The 26775-nt window shown below is 37.9% G+C and overlaps 1 protein-coding gene across 10 annotated transcripts in view; it reads left to right on the top strand.

Moving 5' to 3' along the window:
• The window catches only part of FBXO15 (F-box protein 15), a 248681-nt gene that overhangs the window by 19436 nt on the left and 202470 nt on the right, over nt 1–26775 (top strand). For 9 of the 10 annotated variants that reach the window (XR_013165030.1, XR_013165032.1, XM_077135246.1 and 6 more), the window contains 5 exons: nt 74–316; nt 850–1059; nt 4696–4822; nt 6270–6352; nt 10638–10780. Coding sequence is in view for 8 of the 10 variants with exons in the window: in XM_077135246.1 (XP_076991361.1) it covers nt 74–316; nt 850–1059; nt 4696–4822; nt 6270–6352; nt 10638–10780 (806 nt within the window). In the remaining 2 variants the exon portion in view is untranslated. The remainder of the gene's footprint in view (nt 1–73; nt 317–849; nt 1060–4695; nt 4823–6269; nt 6353–10637; nt 10781–26775) is intronic. The other variant, XM_077135242.1, reaches the window with a different exon arrangement.

Genomic DNA, 26775 nt, shown 5'->3' on the forward strand with positions numbered 1-26775 from the left:
ATGTATTACTGCTATAGATGCATGGCATTGTATCCTAGATAGGCAGTTAATCCATTTCCTCTTTTTTCCCCAGTTTGATTTGGATCAGAATCTACTCAACTTCTTTTTCACCTAAGAGGTCTATTTGGAGAGTTAATTCAGTAGAGAAGATAGCTGTGTCTGTGAGCCTACTGTCAGTTGAGGATAAAGAAACTGGATATTGGAAGAAAGAATATATTGCAAAACAAATAGCATCTGTGAAAGCAGCACTAGCTCAGATTCTCAAACCTGTAAATCCTTACACAGGCCTTCCTGTTAAAATCAAAGAGGCGCTCAGGTAAGCAGTCTTCTTGAAAAGTAGGAATAGCAATTACTTGGCAGTAGGACTTAAACATTTCAATTTTTAGCACTTTGAGAAGGATGAGGGTATAGGTTCAAAGTGTCCTGCAGGTAGGAAATATGTGCATTTGGGTTGTGGGGGATTGTCTCTAATATTTTTATGTGTTTTGGCATGCCTATAAAATATATAGCATTTTTCTATTGCATACCATGGAAAGCAGAAATAGACTAGTAATCTTCTCTGGTAAAGTAAAAGTGTTCAAGGTATCTCACTCTCTGGGCAGAACTTTTGTCTTCCTTTCCTGTTTGTTGCCAAGATCTGGAACATGCAAGATGTAGGCATTCAATAAATGTTTATTGGAGGTCTAAAGAGAACTGTTGTTGAAGTGAACATTTATGTTGGGCATGATCTGAGAACTTTCTGTTTGGGTTTTAAGGAACTAGATGTTTTAGAGATATGCAAAATTTTCCGTTCACATTTTTTTTCCCCACAATGAGGCAAACGTTTTTAGCTTTCTTTTCTTTCTCCAGAGTATCTGGTTTAGGATGGGTAATCATATTGAAAGACAAAAGTGAAAAAGAATATATCATGGAACATGTTGATCTTTCCATAAATGATGCATCTGTTACTGTTGTGTGGTATAGCAAAAACTGGCCACGTCTAGCCACCTTGTCAACCATGGATTTGTGTGGTGTGACACCAGTTTTTATGGACCAGCATAAAGTCCCTACCAAAAATGGGTAAGTACTAATTCACTAGAACTGTTTGGGTGAGAAAATCTTCTGTGTAAATGCTAGCATTACTTTTGTAATTCAGAAATGCTGCCAGTATATTCTAAATATGATTGGATCTTGAAGACTTCTGTATTATCATTCCAGATCACTATTGAGTAGGAAAAGAATGTGTTTATCAATGTTAAAGATTAGGTCTAAATTTAAGTTCCTCATATACTGGTTATCTATAATAGTTAAGGAATGATAGTCCAGTTAACAAAATTTCCTAGATGATTGATGGTCAGTCTTCTGAGGCTTTAAGTTTTAACCATTTTGACAAAAAGATATGTAAAACTATTGTATTTTTCTTGTTTAGTATACAGCACACCAATTATAGTTAAAACATTGGGTAATGAAGTTATCTTCAGTTATTTCTGTTGGGCATACTAGATATGTGACCTTGTACAAGTAACTTACTCTTTCTAAGCCTCTTTTCTCTTCTGTAAAATGGGAGGATGATGTTGATGATGATGATGATGTAGTGTCTAGCATGTATAACTACTATGAAGAAGATTAAAAGAAATAATTGTAAGACGTGTAGATCAGTGTATATCACATAGCTAATGTGTTCAGATTATTATTATTCTATCCTAAGGTAGCTTTGAGCTGATGTCATACACATTATAAAACTTGGAGCTGTTTTTCCCAACAACTTCTCCTGTTCATTTTCCTCGTTAGTCATTTACAAATAGAATTTGAACTCTGGGGTATATAGTACCCTAATCTCCCAAGCAAGCTAATATATCTTCAGTCTATTGCAAAGCTGATGACTGCCTTCTCCGGTGGGTTTCCTGCCTTCCTCAGCATTGTCCTCTGACTTTTCAGTAGTATTTAGCGTTTTGTGATTTTTACCCTCAAAGGTCTCACTCGTGTGACTCCTGCTGTGGAAGGTGTTGAGCCATCCAGTGCCTGCTCTCTCCACGGAGGGCGGCCTTCCTCTGTGGCTCCCTGCGCACAGATGTGGCTTTGTGACTCTCTAAGTGGGGACCTTGTTTTGGGCCCTTTATGTTGTAGGCTCTTTGAGGATTATTTATTTATTTGTTTTTTAGTGATCACTGAGCTCTCTTCCCAGGCTTTAAATGTGAGCGTGTCAGACTTCTTAGTGCTGATTAATCCATGTTTTATTGTGTTCTAAACACATCCTTAATAAATGAAAAAAATGTGCATTTTCCCCCAGTTATATTCCTGAAGATATTTTGGAGACATTGTTACTTTTTAAAGTGGTAGCTTTAAGTATCTTTTAAAAATGGTACCGTGCGGTACAATGGTGATTCAGTGCAAGAATTCTCACTTGCTGAGCTGAAGACCCAGGTTCGATTCCTGGAGCCTGCCCATGCGAATGAAAAAAAAAAAAAGAAGGTACAAGAGACTTTTTAACATGGTACAGATAAATCTCTGAAATTTCAGTTGGTATCCTGCCTGATGCCAGACTTTTGTAATGCGGTATTTAGGTTTTATGTATGCTGCAATTGTGTCTGCAGAATGATTCTATGACCTCTGCACTAGTTTGACTGAACAATATGTTATTTGACAAATTATGAAATATTTTTTACAGGCATTAGGACAAAATTGTTAATATTAAAATGATTGTGAAAGATTAATTTAACAGATAGTGTTGAATTGTAAATCTCAGTTAAAGATAATATGTTCTTGAAAATTGTCATCCATATCAGTCACTATATCACTATAGCACCATATGCTACACAATGACAAATGTTATAATTCACTGGGAAAATTTATTTAATGTAATTTATTTTCATTGAAACTCAATGGACTTCAGCCAGCATTTGATAAATTGTAGTAAGTAAACACTAGAGTAGTTTTCATGAATCTGTTTGGGTAGGCACTTTTAAGTTTGCTTTTAGTATGCAGGGATACAAGGAGAGCTTGTGATTCTTATTTGGGTCTTTTTTGTTTTCTCCATGAGAATTTTTTTCAAGAACAGTGAAATCCTTACTTATGTAATTTACAATTAGATTTTCCCTATAATTTATACCTTTCTCATCAGACGCATTACATGTTCTCCCTTTTCAGTGTTCTGCATCCTGCAGTTTATGCTACACCTTCCAAAATTTCTGAGAAATCTTGGGTAAATACTGCATTATTTCTGTGTCAGTAGCCTTTAAGACCAAGTCAAGAGAGGACTTAGCACGTTCTCAGTAGAGTCTGTTTAACTCCTCTGTAGTTCTATTTGTAAGTATTTTCCACGTTTGGACACTTAGAAGAGGGAGACAGGAAGATTTTTCTCATTCCCATCCAGCCTTTTCTGTCTATGTTAATAATAATAACACTAAATACCATTTGTTGAGCACCTGTTGTGTGCCTTTTGGTTCAGTGATATTTTCTCATTTAATTTTTCCACCCCTTCTCCGAGGTGGATGGTGATGTCCCCACACATGGATGAAGAAGCAGTCTGAGGTGGTTGTGGGGCCACTGTAAGGAGGGGTTCCCTGACTCTACCCTGAGGTGCTGAAGCCATATCCCCGAGTGTATTCTGTATATCCTGAGTATGTTTTAGGTAGTACAGCACACGCGTGCTCACTGACTTCCTCCCTTTAACCAGCTGTGGGTCTCAGCACGAAACGTTTCTTAGAACATTGAATGCAGAACCCGGGGGGGTGGTGGCCGCAGATTTGGTTCAGATGCTGTACAACACCCGCTCAGCTTTGAATCAGTGCTGCAGCTGAACTTCCTTGGCTCTGTAATACTCTTAATTCATGAACATGTTAATACTGATGGCCTGTGAGCTTGGGTCTCAGGTACTAGAGACAAACTCTTGAACATGCTATGTCCCCACTTCCTTGGGGGCTTCTCCCACTGTACTATGGCAATCACCATCACTGAAGACTTGAGGTTCCATGAAGATTTTGTCTCCCTTATAGTTTCCTGAAACATCTCTAGGTCTATGATAAACATCTATGTCTGCCTTTATAGGGCTCAGAGAATGTTTCACTGTAGTTGGTTTGAAGCCTTATGATGAATACAGAGTTAAGTTTTCTTTGTTTAAATACTGGCTGAGTTACTGCTCTTAGACACTAAGACATAATGAGTTCATAATGTGTCTCCTTCATGAAGACACTCCTGAATTTGATTTACATTTAATTTTTATTGTTACAATTTTCACTCTATCTGAGTTAACCTTGATAATAATTTTAAAAGGAACATCTGCTCTCAAAAAGACACCAAATGTTTTTTTTGTCACTTAGAGTATTTTATTTTTACTTACACACCGTTTTACTCGGTTGATTAGGAATGCATGTTGAGATTCTGCTTCTGATGGTGGCATTGTGCTGGGTTTTGTGGGGAAGAGAGTAGAAGACGCTTCTGCTGCTTCCCCACTTTCCTTATTCTTCATCTTCGGCTAGGCCAGCGTGTTGACAGTTAACCACAAGGGAGGGAAATAACACATAGTTGGGTGAAAAATTTGAACATGTTCATCCTGTATTTTATGTATAGCAATGTTTGTTTCCTTCTCCTCAATGTGCCTCCTAGTTTTTAGCATGTTCTTCAAAAGTATTTTTAGATACGCCAAAGAGAATTAACAGCTATTGTGACATGAAACCTCACTTCTCGCTTTCCTTTCTTTGGCATGGATGTTCAAAGACCACGATGGCATTCCTTAATTGCAAAGTACAGTCTGAGCAGTTTAAGTGAATCTACCATGATCGGCTGTGACGGACTCATTCGGATCTTCTGCTTACACCCAGGCCTCCTGGTGGGGCTATGGAAGGTAAGGAGAACGTTCCCTGTACGTGCTCTCACCGCCTTGTTCACAGCCCATGGCTCCTCATCATATGTACCGAATCTAAAATCCTTTAAGACTTTCAACTAACTGCATTCCATTTTACCATCCTACAACTTTGTCCAGCTGCAGGACCCTATATTCCACTGAGGCTGTTCTCCCATTGCAGATAGCAAATTATCTGATCCCACATTAGAGCTTTTCTTCATTTTATTCCTTTAAAATCAGGGGACTTTCCCTTTCATTTTCCTTTCTTCTGTTTCTTTTTTTTAATGCCAAAGCATCTCTTACAATTCTTTTAACATAGTAGTCTCTTAAAAATGCTTCTGACCCTGTAGATATGGCAGTGGGTGTCATCTGCCCCTTAGGGTAAAGGTTTGGAGAGGCTGTCCTTTTTTACTGGATAGGGTTTCTTTTTTCACTCGTTGAGACTGATTGCTAGCTCCCTCCTCTGGGGGTCATTTTCTGGGCAGTAATTTCAGTGAAAAGAATAGCAGTATGATGTACTTCTGTATATCACATGTTTTAAATCTGTGGCTTTGGTCTGTGAACCAGTTTGATTCTGAGAATAGCAGTATACATGTGGGTACAGTAACTAAATGGAATCAATATTTATGGCTTCTGATAACACTATCTTGAATCTTTTTCTGTTCTCAACTTATTTTGGCAGTCAGGTTTTCTTCCCTCTCTCCCTCTCCCTTTTGCTCCCTGTCTTTGTGTGTAAGCATGTCTCATGGGCAAGGCAGCAGTTTGCTTGCTCTGCATTTTGTGATTTGAAGTCATCCATAGAGGCTGACCTGAGTAGTTATTGGATTGGCCTCTACCTGGTGGTGGAGAATGGCACTTTCAGATTTACTATTCTAGGTCACCTCTCCCTACTCAGTATCAGCTGTGAACTTAGGGAGAAATCACTATCTGTTCCTAAAAAGTCACATTTTCTGTTGCTCAACCTGATGGACAAGTGAAGAGGTTGGATCTCATCTTTCCCACTGGTTGTGCTAAGCCAAGCAGTTAATCGAGAGAGGAACAGGATGCCGCTAATGTTAAATATTTGTGGACTTTGTCTGAATATGTGAAGGTCTTTCCAGTATTTCCTTCACTTTAGAAAGGGTATGAAACATCCTGGAGCTAACAATATGTATTTTCATATATAATATAGTACTTTTATATGTCACAAATACTATTATGCTAATTCTCTTCATTATGTGCTCTGCATATTTGTGTGAATTGAGGCCCTGCAGTCAATATGACATATAAGTCTTATTAAATAGTAATAATATATTAGCAGTAATAAGGCATTAGCACTGAGGTAATCTTATAGTTGTAAAAAACTGCATCTATCTGCAAAATGAATGTGCTGTGATCTTCAAAAAGACCTTTTAAAAAATTAAAACATTTCAGTTGAAAAATGTATTCTTTTTAATTAACTTTTCAGAGGGAGGAAGAATTGGCTTTTGTTATGGCAAATCTTCATTTCCATCAACTTATGGAGAGGAGCACTTTAGGCTCGGCCACTATGTATGTATGAAGTTTTATGTGCATGTGTATTAAATTTTTGTATAGCCAATATAAAGGATTAGAGGTTGATACCATGTTTATATTATAAAAATAACTGCAAAGTTATTGTTTTTAATCAGTAGAAACAGGCCAAAGTCATAATTATTTAGCTATTGCCAAAATAATTGGATTATTCATGATTACAGATTTGCTTTATTTGTTCTCAGTAAGAAATAGATACCTAGTGGAACATTACTTATAGGGATAGGAAAGCTTCATTACTGTAAGATGCCAGTGCCATACCTCAAGTTCTCTGCATTGAAGTGAATTTTCATATCCTGCTAAGAGATGCTCTGTGGCAAGGCATGCAGACTCATGGGTCATTTTTGAATCTGGCCTACAGATATGTTTTTGCTTGGACTTTGCAGCATGAGTTGGAATACCTTTAGGCAGGGTATGTGCTTTCTTTCCACTACAGCTTTCACCATTCTTCTATTGACTGAGCTTTTCCCTTGCTCTTTTTTTATTTGATGCCAAAACCTGGAACCTGGGAACTTGTGTTTTGTTTTTTTTTTGGCATCAGCAGGCTCCGGGAATCGAACCTGGGTCTCTGGCATGGCAAGCGAGAATTCTGCCACTGAGCCACCATTGCACTGCCACTCATTTGAGTTTATGATCTGAAAAACTCCTGAATGCTTTTGAGTGTTGTGCTGTTTTTGAAAACTGTTGTGTACCCCAGAAAAGCCATGCTCTTTTTTTTTTAAAGCCATGTTCTTTAATCCTGATTTAATATTGTAGGGGGGGAATCTTTTTGGTTAAGTTGTTTCCATAGAGGTGTGACCCACCTAATTGTGGGTGAGACCTTTTGATTGGGTTATTTTCATGGAGATGTGTCTCCACCCATTCAAGGTGGGTCTTAATCCACTTACTGGAGTCCTTTAAGAGGGAACCACTTTGGAAAAAGCTCAGAGTCGACACACAGAAAAGTTTGGAGATGCATAAAGAAAACATCCCCAGTGAAACTGTTTGAAACCAGAAGCCAAAGGACCAGCAGATGCTAGCAGTGTGCCTTCCCATCTGACAGAGGTGTTCCAGATGCCTTTCTTGAACAAGGTATCGTTCTATGAATGCCTTGGTTTGTACATTCTTATGGCTTTAGAGCTGTAAACTTGTACCTTAATAAGTCCCCTTTATAAAAGCCAACTCATTTCTGGTATATTGCATTCCAGCAGCATAAGCAAACTAAAACAAATTTTGGTACCAGAGAAGTGGGGTACCGAGATTTGCAAATACCAAACATGTTGGAATGGCTTTTTAAATGGATAAGAGGAAGATTCTGGAAGAGTTGTGAAGAGTTTGAAAAGACTGTTGGTAGAAATATGGACTCTAAATAATGACTGTGTCATTGATGGAAGGTGATCCTTGTTTTCAAGTGGCAGAGATTTTGGCAAAATTGTGTCCTGGTGTTGGATGGAAGGCAGAATTTGAAGGCAACAACCTGGGATACTTAGCTGAGGAAATTTCCAAACTAAATGTAGAAAATGTAGCCTATTTTCTCCTTGTAGTTTATAGTAAAATGTGAAAGAAAAGGTATAAGTTGAGATATGCTCCAGATCTGGGTACAAAGAAACCAGAAATTGATGGTCTGGAAGATCTGGGCTTCCACAGAATGAGGCCCGTTAAGGATTTAACCAAACATGGAACCAGTTGACCATTTCAGAAAAAGCCAAGGATTGAAAATAGAATTATCTAGAAAGGATTTGTGGAAAGTCCTGTTATCTGATGGCTTTGATTCCTTTGTGCTATATGGAAATACCAACAATTTTTTTACAAGATCTGTATAAACAGAACCACTACCAGACTGGATGAAAAGGGACAGATTGAAGGAAAAATGACTTCAAAGGCAGAACCATGGAAGCTAAGGTCTGAAGTCAAGAAGCCTCAGGGCAGGAGAGTGAATCCATCCATGCATGTAGAGAGGGTGAGTTTACCTCAAAGGTGAAGGGCTGGCCATCTAACTCAATGTTCAAGAAGAGTTTTGCCTCCTTGGCCCACAGAGAGGGTGGAGAAAATTTGTCAGCAATTGGGAAGAAGCCTGGTGATTGCTCCATTGTTCTGAGGGGGTTGAATATGTGCCCTGGAGATGGCAGAGAGCCTGGGTGCTGCCCTGATACTTGGGGAGGGGGGAGTTGAGAGAAAGGTGGTTTCTCCGGTGTGCCCTAATGCTTCAACCCTCACCCCAGCATTTGGTGAGAACAACGCCACTGTTTAAGTCCTTGGAAAGAGTGGGACTGCCACTCTTCTGGGCCTTGAAGATGATAAATAATTTGACTTTGAAATCCACAGGAGTTTGCCCTTTAGGTTTTAGAAACTGGGTCCAACGACCCCTGTGTTACTTCTAGTTTCTCACTATGGCAATGGGAATATGTGCCCTATGACTGCGCCTCTTCTGTATTTTAGAAACAGATAACTTGTTCTGAGTTTCACAGTTCAAAAGCCAGGGGAGAATTCTTGCCTTAGAACAGAACATGCCTGTAACTGACTTTGATGAGAGTTTGTACTGTTTCTGACTTTGAAACAGAAGTATTGTGTTTGTATTGTTACTGAAATGGTTTAAGGTTTTTGTGATACTGTGATGGAATGAATGTATTTTTTATATGAAGAGAACATGTCATTTGGGGGTCCAGGGGATGGAATGTGCCAATTCGAAACTGTTGTGTATCCCAGAAAAGCCATGTTTTAATCCTGATCCAATTTTGTGGAGTCAGCTATTTCTTTATTTCTTTTAATCCTGATTGAATACTGTAGGGCAGAAACTTTTGATTAGATTATCTCCACATGGATGTGATGCTCCCAGTTGTGGGAATGACCCTTTGATGTGATTATCTCCACAAAGATGTGGGGTACCCAGTTATGGGTGTGTCCTTTTGGTTAGATGGAGATGTGACTCTGCCCATTCATGGTGGGTTTTGATTAATTTATTGGAGTCCTTTCAAAGGGGAAATATTTTGGAGAAACTCCAGAACTTGCACAGTTACAAATGTTTGGAGAATAGTTACTTTAGAGACATGAATGTTTGGAGATGCTGGGAGTGCCTACAGAGAGAGAAGATGCCTAGACATGGGCAGAGCCCTGCAAACATTGCCATGTACCTTCCCATGAGATGCTAAGTAAGCATGAACCCAGAGTTGTGTCCCAGAGGAACTGAGTGAAAGCCCACCCTTAGAGAGGAAACTACTGGTATCAGTAGTTTTAGAAGCTGGAAGCAATGAACCGGGAACAAGGACCAGCAGACTTCCCAGCCACAGAGCTTTCCAGCTGGCAGAGGTGTTCCAAATGACGTCATTCTTTCTTGAGTGAAAGTAACCTCTTGTTGGTGCCTTAATTTGAATACTTTCACTTCACTAGAACTGTAAACTTGTAACTTACTAAATTTTCTTTTTAAAAACCGTTCCATTTCTTCTATGTTGCCTTCCAGCAGCTTAACAAACTAATATAGGTGGTTTCCATGGAGATGTGTCTCCAGCTATTCAAGTTGGGTCTTAATCTGCATACTGGAGTCCTTTAAGAGGGAGCCATTTTGGAAGAAGCTAAGAGCCAAAATAGATAGAGATGTTTGGAGATACAGAAAGAATAAGCTCCCAGGGAAGCTGTTTGAAGCCAGAAGCAAAGGACCACCAGATGCCAGCCATGCACTTTCTCAGCTGACAGGTGTTCTGGATGCCATCAGCCTTTCTTGAGCCAGACTGTCTTCCTCTGGATGCCTTTAGTTTGGACATTTTTATGGCCTTAGAACTGTAAACTTGTAACTTAATAAATCCCCTTTATAAAAGCCCAACCCATTTCTGGTATATTGCATTCCAGCAGCATTAGCAAACTAAAACAAGTATGTTACCTCAAGTAGTAAGCCTTTGCTTATGAATAAAGTTTGATCATATAGAAGTCATCTGTTGGTTGGTATATTTTCCTGCTCAGTAGTTCTTCCCTCTCAATACTGAGAAGAAGAGTGGTGGAACAAGGTTGCCTTTGTAGAGCTGCCCTCCTTGGAGGATCTCAGAAACATGTTCACCCTTTGGTGGTCTGTGGCTGCCTACAGGGCTTCGACTTAGAGTGTCTCTTTGTATGGAACTTGGTAAAAGAAACATGAAATAGTTATTTTGAGCTCATGCTATTGAAGATTATTGGGTATCCTATAGAGTCTCATTGATAGGATATGGTGGTTTGAATGGGTGTTCATTTAAAACAGAAAGTAGTTTCACTGCTTTTTTGCTGGTGTTGATAAATGTGTGGTATGTTTTGTTTTTAGGCCTTATGAGCTGCCTCCACATAGCCCCTGTTTGGATGATGACCCCGAGTATGGACTGCAGAGCTACCAACTCCATGTTGATATGCACAGTGGTGGAATTTCCTACCTATGTGGTACATTTCACAATCTCTTCTCCAAGAAAGGTAGAATTAATTGAAATTTTGTTTCACTATGAAATTAAGAAGTCAGAGAGAATATGAGACCCATTTTTATATTTGAGCTATGAATTGTCCTCACTTGTCAGATTATCATTTAGTGGCATGTCTGACCTCCCTGATCCCTGTCATTCAAGGACTTGCAACATACCCATCTATCCTTTGTGTCTGTCTCTTTAACCACCCTTATTCTACCTTTGGACTTAGTCTTCATTCATCAGAATGAACTCAGCCCTCTACTCTCGAAAATTCTTCTATTCTTTCTCAAAGGAATTTGGCAAATGTTCTAGCAGAGGCAGTGTAGAACCTTACCCAGGATAAGAATAAAGGGAAACCAGCCCTTTTCCTGTGCAAGCAAAAGCCAAGCAAAAGGAAAGAAGAAATGTAGAATATCCCATATTCTGATTTTTCTGCTAATTTTTCTTGAAATCATTTCTCTGTATTTGATAAATGTGAAGTTTGTTGTAAACATTTGTTTAGATCATTTAGCATTTTTGTAAGAGTATTTTATAGGGAAAGTTATATACTCCACTTTATATCATATTAAGAAGTACATCATGTCAGGTTGTCCATTCTTAGTAATTCTGTGTTTGATCATTTGGTTAAGGTTGTGACTTCTGGTTCTCTTCATTATGCAGGTATGCTTTTCCAGATATTCTGTTCCCTAAAAGTCTTTTCACCTAATGGATTAATGATCCATTAATGATCCATGCTTAAATCTTTTTTTTTTTTGGTCTGGGGTTAGAGAACAGTGATTTTCTAATTATATAATCAGTAGTAGTTTATTAACAGAACTACTGTAAAGAACTCTCCCTCATCATGTAAGATGAACTCCTAAAAAAGCAGGGTGAGTGCTTAATTCTTTCGCTTTTAACCACTAATTTTCAGAGTAAGAAATAAATGTAATACTCACCTCCTATGGTGACAGTGTTCTAATGTGTTTATTTCTCTCTCCTTCCTTTTTTTTTTTTCAAATCCTCTTCTCTGTTAAACTCCTCCTTTTTAATGTAACATTTATACATAAAAGCAATAAATTTCAAAGTACATCGTAACAATTAGTGGTAGAACAGATTTCAGAGTTTGGTATAGATTACCATTCCACAATTTTAGGTTTTTATTTCTAGCTGCTCTAAGGTACTGGAGGCTAAAAGAAGTATCGGTATAATGATTCAGCACTCTTACTCATTTGTTCGACCTGACCTTCTCCTTCCTTTTTAATGTCACTTGGATTTTATTCACTCAATAATTTATAATCAGTTGCAGACTTTATTCCTTTTGAAGCCAAAACTTTCCATGGGTTGGTCAGTGGGAATTACTTCTGTGTCTGTTTATTCCACCGTCATTAGTTTTTGAGTCTTCTTTGATTTTTAGCACAAGAAGGATTCTAGGCTTTTCTTGTGCTTTTTGGAATTTTTATTAGCATTATGACAAATTTATATATTAACCTGGAGTAAACTGACATTTTTATGGTTGAACTGTGATATTCAAGCATGTGGAATGCTTTTTAATTGTTCAGAAATACTTATATGCCTTTTAAGAGTATTTCAGAGGTTTTCTTCGATACTAATTTTAAACATTTCTGGTTAAGATGTTTAGGAAGTATTCCATCTTTTGTTATTTCTCTTCCATTGTATCTTTTTTTTTCCTTCCATTGTATCTTATAATTGTTTTATTATGTCTTTGTCTTATTTTAATATTAGGGGACTGCTCATCTCATAGAATGGGTTGGGAAATACTCCTTCCTCTTGAATTTTTTGTAAGCATTTGTGTTGAATTGATAGTATTTCTTCCTTTAATGTTTGGTAGAATTCATTGTGAGGGCATCTGGACTTGGAGCTTTCTTTATGGGAAGGTTTTTAACTGTAGTTGAAATTTCCTTAATAGCTATAGGGCTATGTAGGTTACCTATATTTTCTTGAATGAGCTTTGGGGTTTTGTATCTTTCAAGGAATTTGTCCATTTTATGTAAGTTGTTGACTTTATTGGCATAAAGTTGTTCATAATAGTCTCTTATTATCTTTTTACTATCTATAGAGTCTGTTGTGATGTTACCTGATTGCCAATATTGACAATTTGTGTCTTCTCTCTTTTTTTCTTGATCACTGTATCTAGAGAGTTATAATTTTATTCATATTCTCAAGAAACAGCTTTTGGTTTTATTTATTTTTCTGTTTTGCATTTTTATTGTTTCCTTTCTCCCCCTGCCTACTTTGGGCTTAATTTGCTCTTATTTTTTAGTTTTTTAAGGGGGAAGCTGAGGTAATTGATTTGAGATTGTTCTTCTTTTCTAATATAGACACAGTTAATGCTATGTATTCCCTACTAGTTCCCCCATAAATAATGCTTCAGTGGCATCCCACAAATTCTGATATATTTTGTTTTCATTTGTGCCTATTTCTTTTGTCTGTTATTGGGAGGATATTGAAATCTCCTGTTTTAATGAGGATTTCTCTGTTTCTACTTTCTCCAGAGTTGTTGCTTTGTGTATTTTGAAGCTCTGTTATAAAATAAATGTTGGAGATTGTTCTCTTTTTTTTGGACTGTTTGACCCCTTTTTCATTGTGAAATGGACTTCTTTACCCCTGGTAATATTCTTTGCTCTGGAATCTATTTTGTCTGTTCTAAATATAAGTGTTTCAACTTTCATTTGACTAGTGTTGTCATAGTCTAACTTTTTCTTTCCTTTTATTCTAAACCTAATTGAGTCTTTGCATTTGGTCAATATGCTTCTTAAGTCTCTTGTAATCTTTGACTGCCCTTTTTATGACATTTATTTGTTGAAGAACCTGGATCTGTTTTTCATCCTAATCAATTTCTTGCATTTTGTATGAGTGCTTCTAGAATTAACAACTAAAATGATGGGCTTGGACCCCAAACAAGGGGCCATTCTCCACTGACACCCAGGCGATACCGAAATGGACTGTTCCGTCCACATCCTAATCTGCATTCCCTTCCTCCCTTGGCTAACAGCTTGAGGTCCTTTCCTGTCCCACACCCACCAAACCCTCACATCACTTATCGCCCTTCCTGGTCCCTCAGATCTAAAAGGTCCTCCATCTTCCCTCATGGGCTGAATTCTCATTTCAGACCCCCACCGTGCTGGTGCCTGAATAAATTCCTCCACCTGTGATCAGTTTGTCTCTGGGCCTTCTGCAAACCTAACATTAACATGTTTCTCTATCTCCTATGTTTCCTTTACACTAATATTTTTATCTAGAGTTTCGATCAGATTTGGCTTTTCTTTTTTTCTTTAATGGCAAGAATATTTCAGAGGTACGTTGTGTATTTCCTGTTGGACTTTATCAGAAGGACCATATTGTCTGCTTTTCTAAACATTAGTGTTGTTATGATTGATCAGTGGGTTCAGGGATTTTTCAGCATTCACCTTGGATTACACATTTTTCTGTGAATGGTTTTAGCATTTGTTGATGATGGGTTCCTATATCCATTATTTTACTAGAAATTGCAAAATGATGATTTCCAAGTTCTGCCATTCCTTCTACATTTGTTAGGTTGGATTTTTCTATAGAGAATACTTTTCTATTGGCAATTGTTTGTTACTGTAAATTATATTTTATACAGGAAAGGCAGGATACATGCTTGATTTTTTCCCTTTACTTATTAATTTATAGCATAGTGAATTGATGCTCTAGTAGTCTTCAAAGTTGCCTGGTAAGTTTTTTTGGGGGGCAAGTTATTATGAACTCTTGGATTTAAAATATATTTGATGCCTTTTCACCTATTGCAGTGATTATTCTTTTCATTATAATTTTGATACTCAATTTGCCCTGTGTTTGGGCAATTATTCCTATGTTTTTTTGACACAACTCCAGTTATCTTTGATAGCTAGTTTGTCAAGAATTCATGACAGATTATCCCAGCCTCATTACATCTATTCCTGCTCAGACTTGAATTTTCCATTTCCCAAGGGGCTCTGGTTCCTTTTTTTTTTTTTTTTTTTTTTTTTAAAGAGAGAGGGAGGAAGGGAAGGAAAGACAGAGAGAAGGAAGGAAGGATGGAAGGAAGGAAGGGAGGAAGAAAGGGAAACATCTTTAAACATTTTCTTGTTTTTTTTTATTATATTTTGTTTGTTTGTTTGTTTTTTTTACATGGGCTGGGGCCGGGAATCGAACCGGGGGCCTCCGGCATGGCAGGCAAGCACTCTTGCCCGCTGAGCCACCGCGGCCCGCCCTCTGGTTCCTTTTAATGAGAAATAGCATTCATAACCATAATCCGGATCCTAGGGATGCCTGTTGCTGTTGCGTTTCACTTCTTTTAGGGTTTTCAGTGGGCAGAGCTAGGAAACTTGTAAGTTTTATAATTTGAAGATAATAAATCAAATATTCATCTAAATTAAAGATCTTCAGGGTTTTAATGTACTTTTTTTGATTACATACTTGTATCTCTTCTATTGAAAATCTTGGTTTCTAATGATGTCACAAAGTCTAATTATGTCAAAATAATAACATTAATATTGCTACTAACAATGGGCCTATCAAATGCTCTTTTAATTAAAGTTTTTTTTGTGGTTCTTTCTGTATTTTGGATATAGCCCACTGAAGATGTTAAGTCAAGTTACCTAAAATAATTCTTCTCTGTTGGTTATGCTTCCACATTAATACACAATTAGAGTAAGTTGTTTCAGTGGAATTTTTATTTTGGGAGGATAGCATTACTTTTATTTTTACATTAATTAAAGTATGTACTACATTTATATGGTTCCAAAGTTAGAACATAAATCAAGGCACATTCGGAGAGGTTTGACTTCTATCCTGGTCTCCTTATCTGTTTTTTTTTTTTTTTAAAGTTTTTATTATATAGTATAACATATATACAAAGCAAAGAAATAAAAAAGCAATAGTTTTCAAAGCACTCTTCAACAGTAGTTACAGGACAGATCCCAAAATTTGTCATGGGCTGTCAAACGATCCTCTCAGATTTTTCCTTCTAGTTGCTCCCAAATATAGGAGGCTAGAAGACTTAAATATTTTTTTTATCACCACAATCGACTTTTTTCTTTCATTTTTGTGAAAAATAACATATATACAAAAATGCAATATATTTCAAAGCACAGCATCACAGTTGTACGGCATATTTCAGAATTTGCCATGGGTTACAGTTCTACAATTTTAGGTTTTATTTCTAGCTGCCCTAAGATACTGGAGACTAAAAGAGATATCAGTTCACTGATTCGGCAATCATATTCATTTGCTAAATCCTATCTTCTCTGTATAACTCCACCATCATCTTTGATCTTTCTTTCCCTTTCTTAAGGTGTGTTTGGGCCTTGGCCATTCTAACTTTTTCATATTGGAAGGGTCTGTCACTAATATGGGGTACAGAGATGGAACTATCTGATGTTCTGGAGAGGCTGAGCCCTCTAGGTTTCAGGACTTATCTAGTCTAGGGACCCATCTGGAGGTTGTAGGTTTCTGGAAAGTTACGCTAGTGCATGGAACCCTTGTAGAATCTTATTTATTGCCTTAGGTGTTCTTTAGAATTGGCTGGAATGGTCCTGGTTGAGGTTTGGCAGATTATGATAGGTAGCAATGTCTAACTGAAGCTTGCATAAGAACAACCTCCAGAGTAGCCTCTTGACTCTATTTGAACTCTCTCTGCCACTGCTACTTTATTAGTTACACTTCTTTTCCCCCTTTTGGTTAAGATGGAATTGTTGCTCCCGTGGTGCCAGGGAGATTTTCACCTTTTGTTGTCATGTTCCACATAGAGGGTGGGCAGTGATTTCACTTGCAGAGTTGGGCTTAGAGAAAGTGAGGCCACATCTGAGCAAAAAAGTGGTCCTCCAGAAGTAACTCTTAGGCACACCTATAGGTAGGCTAAACTTCTCCGTTACCTACATAAGCTTCATAAGAGTAAGCCTCAAGATCAAGGGCATGGCCTGTTGAGTTGGGTGCCCCTGAAGTTTGACACAGTATCAGGAAATTTCCTGATGGTTAAGTTTAATGGTTACATTTTTTTTCCCCATCCCTCAAGGGACTTTGCCAATACTTTTTTGATTATTTGCTTAATTCCTTATCTTTTTTTCCCATTCTCCAAAGGCAACCCTTTCGTCCTTGGTTTATTCTTTCAGTGTTTGTTTTGAAATTATAATGCAATGCATAAATATATCGATATTTTTTCGTGTTTTCTTAAACATAAAGCAAGTCATACTATACTCCCACTTAAGTTCCTTGCTTTTTTCCACTTAATATATTGCAGAGATTACTCTTTAGCAGTATATAGATCTTTCTTACTTTCTCAGAAATAGGATTGTATATAAAAATTTTAAAGACACTGGAAAATTTTCTTCAGTGAAAATTCAACCATTTTGTATTTCCAACTAATTGGGATATTTAAAATATTTTATTTTAGATTATGTTTGCTCTAGGTTTTAGTTATGTTTTCTTACCAGATTAAGAAGCTTGTTTTTGTTCCTGAATCCCTTAAATTTTTTAAAAAAGAATCAGGAATGGTTGTTAATGTTATCATATATATTTTTTGGCAACTATTGATGGTCATATGATATTTTCCCCCGTACACTATTAATATAGTGAATTTTACCAGTATATCTTCTAATGGTAAATATCCTAGAATTTCTAAGATAAGGTTGTCTTGTCATATGTATGCTTTTTTTAAAGATATTGGTTTTAGTTACTTGACATTTAGTGTTTCTCCATTTACTTTCACAGATTGGAACATGTATAGTTTTCTTCCATTAATGTTCTACTTTTCATTGAATCAGCTTTAGTATTTGTGATTTCCTAGCAAATCATCTGTTTTCTTTAGGTTTATTTTGATCTTTTCCTAGCTTCTTGATTAATGGCTTTGTTTGTTTAATTTTTTTTCCTCTTGTTTTTCTTAAGAGCTATTTCTGCTGTACATAGAATCAAGGACTTTCAGAATCAGGAAACGGCCACAAAGGTGATATAGCTTAATTGCCTCTCCTCTCCTTGCATGCACCCTGGAGCTTCTGCACCAGGTGGTTTGCCCAGTGTTGACAGCATCAGGAGGAGGCACCTGCCCTGGAAGGCAGCCATGCCACTCTGCGAAGATGTGAACATTCTTCCTTTTATTAAGAGTCCAAATTGATTTTCCTGTAGGTTCAACCCATTTATCTTCATTCTGTTTTGTAGGGTCAGACAGATAAAACCTCCTCCATCTGCCAAGTATACGCTGTTGAGGGTGTAACTAACGTGCCGTACTCTATTCCCAGCAGACAAATGCTGGGCCTTCCTGTGCTAGCATTAGTGGAGAGTTTTTTTTATCCTGTTGCTTTCCATGACCCCAATTCTCACTTCCTTGAGTGCCCCCACACAAAGTTGAGTTGGACAGCCAGCTTCTCCTGGTCTTACATTTGTGAGAAGCTGGGCTTAGTAGAGCCACCCTCCAGGGGTTCTCCTTCTCCTCCAGAACTTTTTGAGTCACTACCCGCACACTGCCTCCTGTCAACTACCCCCACGCCACTCCTGTTACCTCTGTGATGCATCCTTTTCATGTTTCTTCCTCGTTACTTGCTCTCCTACAGCCATGGTGACTTCCTGGCTGTCCCTCAGACACTCCAGGCATGCTGCTAGTTCAGATCCTTGGACCTGCCTTTTCCTCTGCCTGGAATGCTGTTCCCACAGATCTCTGCCTGGGCGACTTCACTCTGAGGTCAGCAAGGCTTCCCTTGCCGCTCTAAATTTGGAAGTTCCTGCCCTCCCTTTCCTCATGCCCCTGCTTTTTTTTTCCTCTTCATTACTCTATCTAGTCATTGTGGAATCTTACTTATTTGTTTTTTTTTATAACATTTAAGAAAAGTAAGTTCTGTGAAACAGGATTTCTGTCTGTTTTGTTCAGGAAGGTACCTGACATGCAGTAGGCATGCAAATAAATATTACATAGAGGATGAATGATGGACTGCCTAACCCAACTTTTGGTCATAAGCCAAAGCATCCTAGATCAGTTGTCCTTGGCTTAATATGTAAAAGCTTCCACCCACCCCCCTTTTTTTTTTTCTTCAGAGAAGGGGGCCCTAAGCTACCCTGGCCAGGGTCTTTTGATTAAACTCTTCAGTTGCTGGTTGCCTCTTGAGGATGAGATGGTGATTCAAGATTCAGCAGTGCTTCAGGCCTTTCAGCTTCATTGCTAGACTGGATACAGAGTGCCTGCTGTGGTCAACCTCTGGGCAAGAGAGTGAAGCCCTTCTTAGTCCCACTTACAGGGCTCAAGCAAGCCCTGAGAGTGCACTCAGGCCTGGTTCCATGCCTGCTAATTCAGTGGGCTGGAGCAACCACTGCTTTTCTTCCCTTACTTCCTCATTTACTTTTCTCTGAAAACCCAGAATAGGGCTATCTGAGCTGCTCTTTTTATAACCCCCCCCCCCCAAAGCAGCATCAGTCATTCCAGAGTAAAGTATGGTATACCCCTCTGTCCAAAGAAAAATAGCCCCATAAATCCAGCTTCTGGCAGAGTCCTTTGTACCCATCAGCCTATGATAGGAAACTGCTGCACAAATAAAAATTCTTAGAAATCAGAACACAGCTAAGTCTGTCTCATCCCTTCAGTAACTTCAGCTATTCCTTATATGATGTTTAAAACTGTTGATTATTCTAATTACTTTAGTCTGAAAGGATCAGGTCCATTAGGTCTTAGGTCTGTGTTAGGGTGGGGTCCAGAAACGCAGAGACGACGACTCACCCTTTCCTTGTTCTAAACAAATGAGCTCTAACATTGGCTAAATTTTACATTGCGTCCCACCTGCCTAGGCAGTGCCTGCAGTACTGATGAAGAGCATGGTGACAGGGAACATCTACTGAGCACTCTTAAAGGTGAAGTGAAATGTTTTCCATTTATATCAATTATTTAACTCAACCTTGATAGCAATACTGTGAGGTAGGTCTGTCATCTCTCCAATCTCATAGAAGATGCTGAAGCTGAGAGTTGAAGTGAATTCTCTAATTCTGTGCAGCTAGCAAGTGGCCAAGCTCCACTGTGGACTCAGGCCCTCCTATCTGGCTCCAAAGCTGAGGGCGTCAGTGCTTGCTGTACGACTTCCTGTGAGTTATCACTTTTTAATGATATGTTATAGTATCTCTTTGCATGTGTGACTGTGACTGTCTTTTTCACAGAGTTGATATTGTAAAGGTAGTGAGGACAGGGCTCACCTCTATCTGTGTTAATGCATAATAAAATCCTTAGATAGAAGATTACTAGAACATGCAAGAGACTAAGTTAAATGAAGGAGAAATTGAGAAACTGAGATGGGAATAATTCACTTTTTATGTATTTTTTCCTCAAAAACTTTACACAATAAGGACTTAAAATATGGGCTGAAATGCTTTACCTCTTCTGATGGTTCTACTGTCATGAACCCAGCAGAGAGCGCTGTTGCCATCAGAGTTTCAATTTAACATTTTAAAAAAGTATAAATAGAATGTCCTCTACAGTTCTTGAGACACTCTCATGTGGTACCATGTGGTATATTTAGTAAATCCCTGCGATATCATTGCAGTTGGGGATGCCAGCAGTTTGCCCCTATTTTTAAAAATCACTTTCTCCCTGTCAAGGATGAAGTGTTTTGTTTTCATGCCCCTAGAGTTGGGCAGCTGTGTGCCCTGTTCATCCCTGGTGCAAGGAGGCAGGGTGTACTAGTGCGAGATCCAAGGGCAGAGGCCAGTTCTTCAGTTTGATTCTTTCATCAGTTTGAAGCTTATTGAACACAGGTGAAGCCAGGCACAGGCTGCTCTTAATAAGTTGGTACCAGGACACTTGGTGACCCAGATTGCAGGCAGAGAGGTGGTCTTAGGGATTCCTGGAGGGCTCTGCAGAAGGGTACAGTGGGGGCTGGAGGAGGGTGCAATGACTGTAGTGGCAGTGTTCAGACAGTCAGTGCCCTAGGGAATAGAAAGGGGGTAAAGTGACTGTAGTGGCAGTGTGCAGACAGGTCTGTGCTCTGGGGAGCAGGAGTGGGTGGCGGGGGGAGTGACCATAGTGGCAGTCTGCAGACAGGTCAGTGCTCTGGGGAGCAGGAGCTGGGAGGTAGTGACTGTAGTGGCAGTGTTCAGACGGTCAGTGCTCTGGGGAGCTGGAGGTGGGGAGTGACTGTAGTGGCAGTGGGCAGACAGGTCAGTGCTCTGGGGAGCAGGAGCGGGTGGGGGGAAGTGAGTGTAGTGGCAGAGTGCAGACAGGTCAATGGGGACAATCCACACAGAAAAGAGTAGGGGCCCAGGTGATAATGGAAAAGAGAACTATAAATAAGACAGTTTATAGAAACAGAGTATCAATTTCATCATTTTGTAGGAATAGTCCCAGCATTTTGTCTTTGAATAAGGATTCTGAGGATATATTCTTCTTTGAATAATATTCCTTGAATTCTATTAAGAAATCCCAATGGAAAATATCATAAACCTGCATATTTGAGTCTAAAATCCACTTACATGTGTTTATATGCATTTGGAATGGCTGATAAAATTGCTCTTTATAATTTTAGTTATGAGATAGTATGGTGTTTTCTATATGATATGTGTACAGGTAACAGAAGAACATAAAATAAAAACCCATTTACCCACCACACAGTGTAAGAAATAGACTGTGACCAGTGGGTTTGCAACCCCCTGCAGCGGGGTGTGCCTGACCTGCTCCCGCCAACTCTGTGTCTGCCTCTCTGAGGGAACCACCATTCTGTAAATTGCATTGCTTCCTTGCATTTCTCTTTCTTTGTAATTAAACTTCTTTGTCTTCTGAAATAACACAGAGAGAAATGCATAAAACACATTATTGTAAAACAAACTCCTGTGTGACCACCACCTACGCCAATTACATTTTGAAAATGAATAGTAAGAGGGGACTGGCCCTCCCAAATGATAGACACACGGAAAACTGCAGAGACCAGGAGAACCTAGTGAACAGAGCAGTGGGGTGAGATGTCCCTGCACATTTTGTGCAGCTCCAGACTTTTTGTCAAATTATTTTTATGTTTATATATTTTTAATCTACATTTTTAATTTTATATACATATTTTATTTTATTTTTGTTTTATATACATATTTTTTATTTACATTTTGTGTTTTATCTACATTTTTATAGATATAGGCCTCACAGCAAAGCAATGAATAGCCGTTCTATTTAATTGTACCATGATGCATCTATGTGTCTGTCTATTGTCATCCTTTGGAGGATATGTATATATATTTAAGAGAGGTAGTATGGGATATATTATACAGAGTAATTTGTCTGTTACTAGCTGAAAGGATCTATAGGACTGAGTATGCAGGGAGTATAAATAATCATTGGGTTCATAATATTGTATGTTTTCAGAGGAAACAATCCCAACAAAGTATTCTGAGTGAGTCCTGGTAAGCTAATGCTCTCATCTCCTCTTTGTTCTATGTCCTTCACTTGGTTCCATGTGCCTAGCTTTAAGGGCCTTTTTTTTTTTTTTAAATTTTTTTATTAACGGAAAGAAAAAAAAAAAGAAATTAACACAACATTTAGAAATCATACCATTCTACATATGCACTCAGTAATTCTTAACATCATCACATAGATGCATGATCATTGTTTCTTAGTACATTTGCATCGGTTTAGAGGAACTAGCAACACAACAGAAAAAGATATAAAATGTTAATATAAAGAAAAGAAATAAAAGTAGTAATAATAGTAAAAAACAACAACAACAAACAAACCAACAAGCAAACAAAAACAAAAAAAAACCCTATAGCTCAGATGCAGCTTCATTCAGTATTTTAACATGATTACTTTACAATTAGGTATTATTGTGCTGTCCATTTTTGAGTTTTTGTATCTAGTCCTGTTGCACAGTCTGTATCCCTTCAGCTTCAATTACCCATTGTCTTACCCTGTTTCTAACTCCTGCTGAACTCTGTTACCAATGACATATTTCAAGTTTATTCTCGAATGTCCGTTCACATCAGTGGGACCATACAGTATTTGTCCTTTAGTTTTTGGCTGGATTCACTCAGCATAATATTCTCTAGGTCCATCCATGTTATTACATGGTTCATAAGTTTATCTTGTCTTAAAGCTGCATAATATTCCATCGTATGTATATACCACAGTTTGTTTAGCCACTCTTCTGTTGATGGAGATTTTGGCTGTTTCCATCTCTTTGCAATTGTAAATAACGCTGCTATAAACATTGGTGTGCAAAAGTCCGTTTGTGTCTTTGCCCTTAAGTCCTTTGAGTAGATACCTAGCAATGGTATTTCTGGGTCGTATGGGAATTCTATATTCAGCTTTTTGAGGAACCGCCAAACTGCCTTCCACAGTGGTTGCACCCTTTGACATTCCCACCAACAGTGGATAAGTGTGCCTCTTTCTCTGCATCCTCTCCAGCACTTGTCATTTTCTGTTTTGTTGATAATGGCCATTCTGGTGGGTGTGAGATGATATCTCATTGTGGTTTTGATTTGCATTTCTCTAATGGCCAGGGACATTGAGCATCTCTTCATGTGCCTCTTGGCCATCCGTATTTCTTCTTCTGGTAGGTGTCTGTTTAAGTCCTTTTCCCATTTTGTAATTGGGTTGGCTGTCTTTTTGTTGTTGAGTTGAACAATCTCTTTATAAATTCTGGATACTAGACCTTTATCTGAGATGTCGTTTCCAAATATTGTCTCCCATTGTGTAGGCTGTCTTTCTACTTTCTTGATGAAGTTCTTTGAAGCACAAAAGTGTTTAATTTTGAGGAGCTCCCATTTATTTATTTCCTTCTTCAGTGTTCTTGCTTTAGGTTTAAGGTCCATAAAACCACCTCCAGTTGTAAGATCCATAAGATATCTCCCAACATTTTCCTCTAACTGTTTTATGGTCTTAGACCTAATGTTTAGATCTTTGATCCATTTTGAGTTAACTTTTGTATAGGGTGTGAGAGATGGGTCTTCTTTCATTCTTTTGCATATGGATATCCAGTTCTCTAGGCACCATTTATTGAAGAGACTGTTCTATCCCAGGTGAGTTGGCTTGACTGCCTTATCAAAGATCAAATGTCCATAGATGAGAGGGTCTATATCTGAGCACTCTATTCGATTCTATTGGTCGATGTATCTATCTTTATGCCAATACCATGCTGTTTTGACCACTGTGGCTTCATAATATGCCTTAAAGTCAGGCAGCACGAGACCTCCAGCTTCGTTTTTTTTCCTCAAGATGTTTTTAGCAATTCGGGGCACCCTGCCCTTCCAGATAAATTTGCTTATTGGTTTTTCTATTTCTGAAAAATAAGTTGTTGGGATTTTGATTGGTATTGCATTGAATCTGTAAATCAATTTAGGTAGGATTGACATCTTAACTATATTTAGTCTTCCAATCCATGAACACGGTATGCCCTTCCATCTATTTAGGTCTTCTGTGATTTCTTTTAACAGTTTTTTGTAGTTTTCTTTATATAGGTTTTTTGTCTCTTTGGTTAAATTTATTCCTAGGTATTTTATTCTTTTAGTTGCGATTGTAAATGGGATTCGTTTCTTGATTTCCGCCTCAGCTTGTTCATTACTAGTGTATAGAAAAGCTACAGATTTTTGAATGTTGATCTTGTAGCCTGCTACTTTGCTGTACTCATTTATTAGCTCTAGTAATTTTGTTGTGGATTTTTCTGGGTTTTCTACATATAGTATCATATCGTCTGCAAACAGTGATAGTTTTACTTCTTCCTTTCCAATTTTGATGCCTTGTATTTCTTTTTCTTGCCTAATTGCTCTGGCTAGAACTTCCAACGCAATGTTGAATAATAGTGGTGATAGTGGACATCCTTGTCTTGTTCCTGATCTTAGGGAGAATGTTTTCAATTTTTCCCCATTGAGGATGATATTAGCTGTGGGTTTTTCATATATTCCCTCTATCATTTTAAGGAAGTTCCCTTGTATTCCTATCTTTTGAAGTGTTTTCAGCAGGAAAGGATGTTGAATCTTGTCAAATGCCTTCTCTGCATCAATTGAGATGATCATGTGATTTTTCTGCTTTGATTTGTTGATATGGTGTATTACATTAATTGATTTTCTTATGTTGAACCATCCTTGCATACCTGGGATGAATCCTACTTGGTCATGATGTATAATTCTTTTAATGTGTTGTTGGATACGATTTGCTAGAATTTTATTGAGGATTTTTGCATCTGTATTCATTAGAGAGATTGGTCTGTAGTTTTCTTTTTTTGTAATATCTTTGCCTGGTTTTGGTATGAGGGTGATGTTGGCTTCATAGAATGAATTAGGTAGTTTTCCCTCCACTTCGATTATGTTGAAGAGTTTGAGGAGAGTTGGTACTAATTCTTTCTGGAATGTTTGATAGAATTCACATGTGAAGCCGTCTGGTCCTGGACTTTTCTTTTTAGGGAGCTTTTGAATAACTAATTCAATCTCTTTACTTGTGATTGGTTTGTTGAGGTCGTCTATTTCTTCTTGAGTCAAAGTTGGTTGTTCATGTCTTTCCAGGAACCTGTCCATTTCTTCTAAATTGTTGTATTTATTAGCGAAAAGTTGTTCATAGTATCCTGTTATTACCTCCTTTATTTCTGTGAGGTCAGTAGTTATGTCTCCTCTTTCATTTCTAATCTTATTTATTTGCATCCTCTCTCTTCTTCTTTTTGTCAATCTTGCTAAGGGCCCATCAATCTTGTTGATTTTCTCATAGAACCAACTTCTGGTCTTATTGATTTTCTCTATTGTTTTCATGTTTTCAATTTCATTTATTTCTGCTCTAATCTTTGTTATTTCTTTCCTTTTGCTTGCTTTGGGATTAGTTTGCTGTTCTTTCTCCAGTTCTTCCAAGTGGACAGTTAATTCCTGCATTTTTGCCTTTTCTTCTTTTCTGATAAAGGTATTTAGGGCAATAAATTTCCCTCTTAGCACTGCCTTTGCTGCGTCCCATAAGTTTTGATATGTTGTGTTTTCATTTTCATTTGCCTCTAGGTATTTACTAATTTCTCTTACAATTTCTTCTTTGACCCACTTGTTGTTTAAGAGTGTGTTGTTGAGCCTCCATGTATTTATGAATTTTCTGGCACTCCGCCTATTATTGATTTCCAACTTCATTCCTTTATGATCCGAGAAAGTGTTGTGTATGATTTCAATCTTTTTAAATTTGTTAAGACTTGCTTTGTGACCCAGCATATGGTCTATCTTTGAGAATGATCCATGAGCACTTGAGAAAAAGGTGTATCCTGCTGTTGTGGGATGTAATGTCCTATAAATGTCTGTTAAGTCAAGCTCATTTATAGTAATATTCAGGTTCTCTATTTCTTTATTGATCCTCTGTGTAGATGTTCTGTCCATTGATGAGAGTGGTGAATTGAAGTCTCCAACTATTATGGTATATGTGTCTATTTCCCTTTTCAGTGTTTGCAGTGTATTCCTCACGTATTTTGGGGCATTCTGGTTCGGTGCGTAAATATTTATGATTGTTATGTCTTCTTGCTTAATTGTTCCTTTTAATAGTATATAGTGTCCTTCTTTGTCTCTTTTAACTGTTTTACATTTGAAGTCTAACTTGTTGGATATTAGTATAGCCACTCCTGCTCTTTTCTGGTTGTTATTTGCATGAAATATCTTTTCCCAACCTTTCACTTTCAACCTATATTTATCTTTGGGTCTAAGATGTGTTTCCTGTAGACAGCATATAGAAGGATCCTGTTTTTTAATCCATTCTGCCAGTCTATGTCTTTTAATTGGGGAATTCAGTCCATTGATATTTAGAGTTATTACTGTTTGGATAATATTTTCCTCTACCATTTTGCCTTTTGTATTATATATATCATATCTGACTTTCCTTCTTTCTACACTTTTCTCCATGTCTCTCTCTTCTGTCTTTTTGTATCTGACTCTAGTGCTTCCTTTAGTATTTCTTGCAGAGCTGGTCTCTTGGTCACAAATTCTCTTAGTGACTTTTTGTCTGAGAATGTTTTAATTTCTCCCTCATTTTTGAAGGACAATTTTGCTGGATATAGGAGTCTTGGCTGGCAGTTTTTCTCTTTTAGTAACTTAAATATA

The sequence above is a fragment of the Tamandua tetradactyla genome, chromosome 18, assembly GCF_023851605.1.
Source record: "Tamandua tetradactyla isolate mTamTet1 chromosome 18, mTamTet1.pri, whole genome shotgun sequence".
Lineage (NCBI taxonomy): Eukaryota > Metazoa > Chordata > Mammalia > Pilosa > Myrmecophagidae > Tamandua > Tamandua tetradactyla.